The 9,211-nt window shown below is 65.8% G+C and overlaps 1 protein-coding gene across 1 annotated transcript in view; it reads right to left on the reverse strand.

Moving 5' to 3' along the window:
- Positions 1–2,268: 2,268 nt before the first annotated feature.
- The window catches only part of REXO1 (RNA exonuclease 1 homolog), a gene marked incomplete at its 5' end in the record, with an annotated part of 14,608 nt that continues 7,665 nt past the window's right edge, over positions 2,269–9,211 (reverse strand). Inside the window, 13 exons of the mRNA XM_023538105.1 lie at positions 2,269–2,357; positions 2,439–2,559; positions 2,692–2,830; positions 2,947–3,062; positions 3,582–3,692; positions 3,949–4,022; positions 4,605–4,718; positions 4,852–4,989; positions 5,120–5,233; positions 5,865–5,988; positions 6,101–6,232; positions 6,503–6,666; positions 8,547–8,757. Coding sequence (XP_023393873.1) covers positions 2,269–2,357; positions 2,439–2,559; positions 2,692–2,830; positions 2,947–3,062; positions 3,582–3,692; positions 3,949–4,022; positions 4,605–4,718; positions 4,852–4,989; positions 5,120–5,233; positions 5,865–5,988; positions 6,101–6,232; positions 6,503–6,666; positions 8,547–8,757 — 1,647 coding nt within the window. The remainder of the gene's footprint in view (positions 2,358–2,438; positions 2,560–2,691; positions 2,831–2,946; positions 3,063–3,581; positions 3,693–3,948; positions 4,023–4,604; positions 4,719–4,851; positions 4,990–5,119; positions 5,234–5,864; positions 5,989–6,100; positions 6,233–6,502; positions 6,667–8,546; positions 8,758–9,211) is intronic.

Below are 9,211 nucleotides of genomic sequence, written 5' to 3' on the forward strand. Positions count from 1 at the left end.
TAGGTACCTGGGCGTGAGTCGGAGCCGCGTGCCTAGGTTTTCACGACTCCTTTGAGTAGGTGCAGTGTTGGGCGCCAGGCTGGGGGCGTCCGTTCGACCATCCCAGCGCCAGGAGGAAGCCCGCAGGGCTCTGTCCCGGGGTGCGCACACCCAGCGCGCAGTGGGGCTCTGGAGGGGCCTTTCTGAAGGAGGCGATGGGGGTGGGAGACAGCAGTGAAGATGGCACAGCCTCCAGTGGAGATGGGGGGCTAGAACCAGGGCAGGAGGGTGTGTGGAAGGTTCCTAAAGTTAGGGTGCCCGAGTGAGGGCTCAGGGGGATGGGCAAACTTGGGGGCACAGAGGAGATGATTAAGCTGTCTTTCATATTTTCACTTTTAGGAATGCCAGAAAGAGCAGAAATTAGAAAGGCTTTGGGCTCTGAATACTCTCCCTCCCCTCCCCACCCTTTCCCCCCAGCCTTGGGGTCGGTCCCTGTGGCCCAGCCTTGACACAACAGATGGGGGTACCCGTGTCTGACTCTGTGCCCTAGTCTCCCCTCCCCACTTGGGGCTAGGGTCCCCCCAGGAGATGTTGAATGAATGAATGACAGGGGAGCGTGGTAACTACACAGGATGTCACCTCCAGCCCTACCAAGTGGTGAACGAGAGACCCCAGAGGAGGAGCTTGGATGAAATGCCCTAACAGCCTCTAGGAGAGACCTTGCTGGGGGTGTCTGTGAGGAGTGGATCTGGGGACCCAACTTCTTCTCAGGTAGAAAAAGATTCCTGAGCAGCAAGAACTGACTCTTGGACGCTGCCAGCCAGCAGGTTCGGCAGGCTGAAAGCTTGCATGCCTCCTGTGTTGGGGAGCTCCTCTCCTCCCTCAGAGTGCTCTGAGGAGGGGGTGCAGACACCACAGAAACCACAAGCACTTCGTCCTTAGCAAACAAGAGGCATTTAACAACTCCAGTTTGGAAGAAATGAAAGTCAACTGGTTATGACAGCAGCCCCAGAGGGACGTGACCGGGTGCCAGGGGCCTCGTCCAGGCAGGCCCCCTCCCAGAACCCTTGTGCTCAGCACCCATCCGGCCCTGGCCTGTTCTGGATTCACACTTCACTCTGAGTTAAAAGCTGAGGCCTGAACAGCCTGGCCCGCCGACCCCCGCTAGTGTAGACACACCAGTAGGTAGATTCGGGGACTGGGCGCACTCTGCCTTGGCCACCCTGCCCCTTCGGCCGTGCAGCCCCACTCACAGGACTGCTGGCTCGACTGTCACAGCACCCCAAGGGGTGGAAGGCGTGACAGGCCCCAATCTAGGCTGCCCAGGACGGTGGGTCTGCTCTGGAACAGTGTCCCCAGAACAGGGGGGTGAGGTCATGAGGGGCCTGGGCCCTGGAGCTGGCTTTCAACAGTTAAGGTCTCATTCCTGGTCCCCCACTGGGGCAGGCCCTGGTCACAGGAACGATGACTTCCACACCTGGCACCAAGAATACCACCAGAGACCACAAGATCTAAAATCCATACAAACATTTATTGTCCCTGCCTGGGGCTGGAGAAGAGGGGGTCAGGGTGGGGGGGGGCGGGGCTGTGGGCCTCGACAGAAGGCCCCTGGGGAGGGCAGGGCTCCAGTGGGAATGGGAAGTGTCCAGAGGCCAAGGGCCCTGGGGGTTGGAGGTGGGGCTGGCTCGGTTCCCAGAAGTCAAGGAGTCCCGGTGGGCTGGGGGAGGCTAGTGCCCACCGGTCCGGGCCCAGCTCAGGCTGGACCCTCAGGTCCTGGTGGCTGTGGAGGCGCCAGCTGACTGCTCCTGCCCCCCACCCCCACCCCCAGTGGGGAAGCAGCACCAGGGTCTTGCTCCTCCGGGTGGGGGAAGACAACTGTGCAAGTCATCAGGTTTAAATTAGAAATAATAAAAATAACAATACAAAATAAAAAAAGACAACCCCTGTCTAAGCAAACCCGGACGAGCCCACCTGGCCCACCCCGCACCTTGGCAGGTGGGGGAGGAGCAGGTGGTCTCGCTGCCGGGGACACAGCAGGGCCCGGCTCGGCGCCGTGAGAGTCAGCAGCAGTCTCCAGAAGACAGGCCTGGGGCGGAGGCAGGGAGGGCGAGGGGCCTCGGCGGTGCTGGGTCTGGGTGCTGCCGGCTCCTCCCGTGCTGTCGGTTTCCAGGTCTTGGCGAGGTGGACAGGGTTAGCTCTCGAGATTTATTGCACTGTTTTGGAAGAGGCCTGGGCTAGAGGACGGGCCGGGGCAGCGGGGCGGGGGGGGGGGGGGGGGGCGGGCGGCGGTCACCGCTTGGTCTTGGCGTCTTCTCGGATCTTCCAGATCACCAGGTGCATGCAGGCGCTGGCGTCCTCGCTGGAGCTGTGCCCGTCCACTGCGGAGGGGGCAGAGGTCAGGGTGGCCGGGCCCGCCCCGCCCGCAGCACCGCGCCCCGCCCTGGGCGCCGGCCCCTCACCGTTGTCCTGGATGATCTGTCTGAGGTAGTCGGCCATGAGGTTGCGCAGGGAGCGTTTGTAGGGCAGGCCCAGGCGGTGCGGAAAGAGCACCGCCGTGTCCACCACGGTGCTGTGGATGATCTGGGGCACGGCCGGCGCGTCAGGGACCCCCGGTCCAGCGCCCCAGGACGGTTCCAGAGCAGCGCGCCCGTTCGCTGGCAGCACCGCCCCACCTGCCCTCTGACAGGGCGAGCCCGGGGTGGGCCGAGATACCTTCAAGGCCAGCAGGTCGCTCTCCAGGCTGTGTCCGATGAGGATGGTGTCGGCACTGAACATGCTGAGCAGGACAGCCTGGACGTCCCGGAGCGAGATGCTCGTGTCGGCGAGGTCGGCCTCGGTCACCCCTGAAAACCTGGCGACGGAGGGGAAGGGGCTTTAGGGTGGCTACGTACGGCCCGGGAGCTGGGTCAGGGCCAAGGAGACTGGCCCTGGGGGGCACGGGGTCCCAACCCTGGGGTCAGGTTGCACCTCGTGTTGTAGTCAACGATCTCGTTGTCCGGCTTGACAAAGGTGTCGTAGACGACCTGCATGTCGGTGTCCACCACCGTGACGCGCGTCAGCTCCAGGCCGTACGTAGTGTAGGACTGCGGGCCGGGAGAACACAGCTCGGACATGGCCCCGGTGGGAGCCCGCGCCAGACACCCCCATCCCAGTGCTCACAGCCAGGCTGCCCCCGGCCCCCGAGCCCCGTGGCAGAGACCTTCCGGGCCTCTCTGGGGGTCGGAGCGGGTGTGAATGGGGGTGCCTTTCCCAAAGCCCGCGCTGTGCTCGTGAACGCCGGGGGCCTCGAGTAAAGCCAGCTGTTTCGAGAGCATGTGGTGTGTGCTGGGGGGTCAGGTGACAGCATCTGCTTGGTGACGGGACAAACGCCCTTTGTGAGCAGCTGCTGGCAAGGCTGAATGTGCCTCGGCCACAGACTGTGTGGCCCACTCGGAGGGCTCAGCTGTTGTTCACGGCTCTTCATCCGCTCTTTATCTGGCCCAGAGCTCCAGGAAGAGGTGCCGGGACGGCGGGCAGTGGGCCCCACGGAGCACCAAGGCCCCGGCGGCCTGCAGAGTCTATGAGTCCTCGGCCAGCGCCGCGGTCATGGCTGGCCAACTCACCATCTCACAGTCGAGGGCGTAGATTCCAGGGTGAGCGTCTTCCGGAAGCTCCTTATCAAAGGTCTTCACGAACCCCTCCAAGTGTTCCTTGCGTCCATCCTGCACGTGTTGCTGAGGGCGGGGACGGGAAGGGAGGTGAGGGTGACGGGCTCAGAGGGAGGGGCAAGGCGGGGGCCTCGGGCAAAGCTGATGAGGCTGGGCTCACAGGGCCAGGCCGGTGCTGAGGGCTTTCGTGGACCCAAGTCCCCTTTCTAAGGCAGACAAACCAAAGGACAGGAATAGGGTGGCTCAGGGGCCCAGCTCTAGCCAAGACAAGGGAGGGGGCTTCCCAGGACAAGGGGCATCGAGCAAGGCCCAGGAGACACACCTTGGCAACCTGACAGCCAGCGGCGCCGATGGCAGCCGAGCAGCACATGTACTGAGTCTCCCAGCCGCCAGCCGCTGAAAGGGAGACAGTGTCAGGGGCTGTGTCCCCACGCCTCCTGCAGGTAGCTGCTGACACCCGCTTTGCCGGGGCTGGCGGAGGCTTCCCAGCAAGGGGACCCTAGCCCTGGGTTTAAGGGTGAACCCCATGAGCCGAGGATTCCAGTCTCCTTCCGGGATCTGGGACAGCTGTGACCCCGACCCCACTTGGGCTCTCCCCGGGGTAGCAGTGGGGACACATGCAGGTGTGGGTCCCACAGGGAGCCGGGCCCTGCTGTGCCCCGGGGACCCCTCCGCATGCCCCCAGAGCTGGGTCTGCAGCCACGGGCGCTCCGGGAGACTGGTGAACACCCAGCCACGCTGGCCACTAAGTGACACCAGCAGCTGCAGGACAAGGCGAGCCGTTTGCTCCCTGGCGCCTGCGTGTCCCTACGAGACTTATGCGCGGGTGGAGGCAAGGGGGCGGGAGGCCCTCCTGTCATCTGCCTCTGAACACTATGACGCGAAGGTTTTTGTGTCACCTTTGTCAGAAAATATAATAAAGGGAAAGGAAATTAGGGAGTGTGGGGGCGGGGGGGGCAGGGGTGCATGGGGTCTCACCTCGGTTCCGGCGGGGCCGCCCCCAGTGGTAGTGACACTCCTCGTCGCGCACGCAGCGGCCCGAGGGAGACACGAGGTACTCCGTGCCACAGCGGCAGCAGACCCTGCAGGAGGCTATGGGGTGGGCACAGTGGGTGGGGGGCCAAGGCGTCAGGCCTGTCTGCACAGCCCGCCTGTGCTGTCCCCTCTCCCAGGCAGCCTTCCCCTCCTACCCTCTGCCGAGCATGGGTGGCGGGAGGCCACTTACAATCCTTGGGAGGCTTGTCCTCGGCCGTGAAGATGACGGCGCCGCCCGGCCGCCCGGGGTGCGGAAAGGGGTAGCCATTCTCTTTGAGCTGGTCCTCGGTGAGCAAGTAGTCCCTGAGGCGTCCATACAGGGCCGCCCCTGGGGACAGCCAGGACAGGCAGTGAGCCCACGGTGAGGCTGGCCACGCGGCGGGCAATGGGTGTTTGAAAGGGGCCAGGGAGGGTGGGAGAGCGCCCAGTGGCCCTGCTGTGTCACAGACCAGGCTCACCTTTCAGGTCCTCCACCCGCGGGCTGGTCGGGCGGCTGATAGAGAAGCTGGTCTTGGCGGCCAACTTGCCCCCCAGCACCACCTCATGGGACACGACCCTGCGGCCACCGCTTTCTGGAAGGGGGAGGGGACGCGTAAACCAGGCTCAGACCCCCTCAGCTTTCCCTGGTGCTCCCCCACCTCCTCGGGGCGCTCCCAAGACAGCCCCCCACCACCCGGAGGCAAGGTGGTCTGACCTCGTGTGACTCTGGGCAGCCGCCCCCAACCCTAACTCAGGACCCACAGGCCTCGGGCTGCCTGGAAGCCCCTCCCCCCCAAGCGGGGTTCTGAGGAAGAATTTAACTCGAGCTCTGAGGCCTTCTCGCCGGGAGTGGTGGGCGGGCTGGACCGAGAGCAGCGTGCGAAGCGCCTGCTGTCAGCTTAATGCACCTCGAGGGCCACTGCGTCCTCGGGGTTAATGCGCAGAGCGGGCAGGCGCCTTGCGCTTTGAAGAGGCCGCCCATTAGCGGGCAGGCGGCCCCTCGCTGGAGAGACCCTGGCTCTCAGCTCTCTCTCTCACGGGGGTGGGGGGGTGGGGGGGTGGTTAAGAGTGACAGGCTGTTCCGAGGGCACAGGGCGACAGCCAGCTTAGCAGCTTAGATAGAGCCTGACAGCCGGGGGGCCTTTTGTCTGAGGATCTCAGTGCTCAGAGTGGCAGGAAGGCCGCCAGGAGGGCCCCGGGGCCGCCTGCGCCTGCCCGACTTACTGCTGAGGCCCGGCACGCCGCTGGGGCCCAGGCCCCGCAGCTTCTTGAGCGTGTTCACAGCCAGGTTCAGGTAGATGTTCTTGCTGGGGCTGCGGTCGTAGGCCGCCTTCTCCTCGTTCAGCGCCTGGGCACGACACGCGCTCAGCCTGCAGCCCTGGACCCCGAGGGACGGCCCCAGCCCCTCCGCCCCGGCCTGGCCCCGGCCCACACCCCCGGCGCCTGCTCGGCTCACACACCTTCTCTATGGCTTCTTGGTTGGAGGGACAGAACTTGAGACACTCCTCAATAAACAGGTTGAGATAGCGTTGGCGGATGACGGTGGGGACTTTGCCCCCAAACTCTTTTGGGATAACGGGCTTCTTTAAACTCTGGAGGGGATACAGAAACGGCAGAGGGTGACACACCCCTGCCTGGATCTGACACTTCTCGGATCCCCAGAATATCCGCACACAGGGTGGAGCCTACTGGACACTGGGCCTCGGCACAGCGCTGTGCTCCTGCACTCGGTGCTTCTCCAAACTAACACACCTCTGAGAGGGGAGGGTGGCGCGTTCGAAGGCAACGGCCGAGGGGCAGGAGAGGGGGAGCGGGCTGTGCCACCAGCGTCGTGAGCACCCGGGCTCCCGGGGGGTGCTCACCTGTAACGAGGGGCTGTGCGCCACACGCTTGGGGGTGACGGTGCTGGTGGTCTTGGACGCCATGCCCGAGAGCGTTCGCGTCTTCAGGGGCTGGCTGCCTGGCTCGAGGCCATTGGGAGGCTGGCTGCTGCTGGCTGCGAGGGTTCTCTTGGCGCCTGTGGGGGCTGGCGAGGGACAGGGGACGTGAGTACAGGAGGACAGCGCACCCATCACCGAGCTGCAGAGCACCAGGCAGCCGCGGTCACTCAGCGTCAGCAGCACGTGCATGCCGGAGCACAGGGGGAAGGGCCGGGGCCGGGCGCGCGGGCCGTGGGACGACATCAGGCTCTAGCTGCTTCGGGGAAGTCCATCGAGAGGGGGGCGCGACGGGGCTGAGGAGGCCGGAGGGGTGGTCCGGCGAGTGGCAGGGGGCGTGGGGAGCCTCTGCCACATGTTCCGGCCCCCAACTCCGAGGCATAGACGTCTGAGGGAGGAAAGGCCCTGGCTCCTGGGCTGGGGACCAGAGGGTCTGGGATGCCCTGGCCTGGTCATTGTGACCAGCTGGCCCGCCTGCCGCTGCCTGTGTTCTGCCTCTCCCTTTGATGAGGTCACAAACCAGACAGTCTCCCACCCCAGGGAGGAGGGTGCCCGCCTGCGGGGCTGTTTCCGAGGACTCACGGTGGGGTGGTGGGAATGTGCACCCCGAGTACGTGTACAGGGTTCTGACCGGCTGAGCCTGGGCTTGGTCCTGACGAAGGGACAGGCGCAGATGGACGAGGAGAGCGAGGCACAGAGCGGAGGGCGCAGGCCCCACCCTGGGAGTCCTGCATCGGGGCTCACGCAGGCCACGCAGGGAGCAGGGAGCTGCCGGCCAGCTGAACGTGCGCTCAGCGGAAGGACAGCGTCTACGCGCCCTACGCTCCCTACACTCCCGCAGTTCAAGTGCGCGGCACCGGGCAGGACCCCGGAGGTCCAGAGAACCGGCAGCGGCTGGGAGCCCGGCCAAGTGCAGGGGTCAGGCTTTGAGCTCGGACATGTCTCAGGTGTGCACAGCTCACAGGCATCTCCCTTCCCTGGGCTAAAACACAGCCTCAAAGCCACACCTGCCTGTCACCGTCATGATCTACCTCGGGCGCTCTGGGGAGGGAGGGAGGGCCCAGAGTCTGGAGATGCCAGGGGAAGCCCCGGGAGGGCTGTGGACGCCTGCGTCTGCAGGAGCACCCTGTGGGGCCCGCTCGCCCCCTCAGCCGGCTACTCGAGGGAGTGTCTGAGCAGCAGCAGGGGCACCCCAGAACGGGGCAGACCTTGGGCTGGGGAGGCTGAGCCTGTGTCTTGAAGAGGCCTCCGGGCACCACCGGGGAGACATCCAAGTGTGGGCCTAACTCTCGGACAAGGCCCAGAGGGAACAAGTGCCCCTCAGAGCAGGACGAGGAGCCAGCAGAGCCCTGGCCCCTCTCCCAGGTCAGCTGGCCCGGTTGAGTAGGCCTGAGCCTGGGGCCTCAGCCCCTCAGCCCCTCAGCCCCTCAGCCCCTCAGCCCCGCAGCCCCCCTCAAGCTGGCTCCCCTCCCCAGCACCACTGTCTGGAGCCCAGTGCGCACGCTCAGACCAGCCCCCTCAGCCCCTCAGCCCCGCAGCCCCCCTCAAGCTGGCTCCCCTCCCCAGCACCACTGTCTGGAGCCCAGTGCGCACGCTCAGACCAGCCCCGGCCAGGCCGCCAGCCTCCAACGCCCCAGGAACCTGGGGGAGGCAGGGACACAAAGACCAGGAAGGGACAGAGTGGGAGGGCCACAGGGCGACCTCAGGGTCAGGGCCTCAGAGGAAGGCGGGAGGACAGTACGGAACAGGCTCGGTCTGGCAGACAGGCAGCCCTCTGTGTCTCCATAGCCAGACCCCACCAAAGTCACTGGGACTGCGCCAGGCCTGCCCTCACCTCCCACTAACTGTTGGGGACACTTGATCCCATTTCACAGACACGCGCACTGAGACCCAGCTGGGCCGTGCCCGAGGCCCCCAGCGCTGGCACAGTGGGAGCCTGGCCACCCGGGGCCCCCGCGCTAGGACTCACCTGCAGCCAGGCGAGGGTTGGGGACGTGGGCTGTCCTCCTTTTCTCACCGGGGGCTGAGAGGTGGACAGAGGACGGCTTCTCAGCCGGCCGCTGGGCAGCCTGCAGCCAGCCGGCTGACTCCCTCTGCGCCTGCTGAGCCCGCCGGTAGCACACCTCCTGGGCCGTGGGCGGCCGGGCGGGGGGCACCGGGACTCTTCTCCCGGGCTCCGGCTGGGTGGAGAGAAATCCCAGGGCCCAGCCATATGTCGGGGCGGCAGGCAAAGGGGAGGACTACGGGCTGGGCGGGACGCCCCGGCTCCATTGCGGGAGCGCGCAGATGCCGTGGCGGGGACCCGGTCAGCACAGTGGCCCTCAAACGCACGTCGCCCACTGTGTGGTGCCAGCATGGCCCCGCTCTCCCGACCTCCAGCTTCTAAGAGCCCAGACTGTGCCCTGAGCCGATACGGGCGGCGCGGGCAGGAACCCTTGCCTCGACTACCCTGCCTGGTCCATCCTGCTTGACCTCACCTGTTCTGGACGGCCTTCCAGAACCCAAGCTCCCCTCTGGGACTGAATCATCAGGAGCTGCCAGGGTCGGAGCCTGGGGCTCGTCCTCCACCCAGCCGGCGCTCCCTGTGCCCAGTCAATGACCGTCCCACACTGACCCGCAGCCGGCAGCCGCTCC

The sequence above is a fragment of the Pteropus vampyrus genome, unplaced genomic scaffold, assembly GCF_000151845.1.
Source record: "Pteropus vampyrus isolate Shadow unplaced genomic scaffold, Pvam_2.0 Scaffold212, whole genome shotgun sequence".
Classification (NCBI taxonomy): Eukaryota; Metazoa; Chordata; class Mammalia; order Chiroptera; family Pteropodidae; genus Pteropus; species Pteropus vampyrus.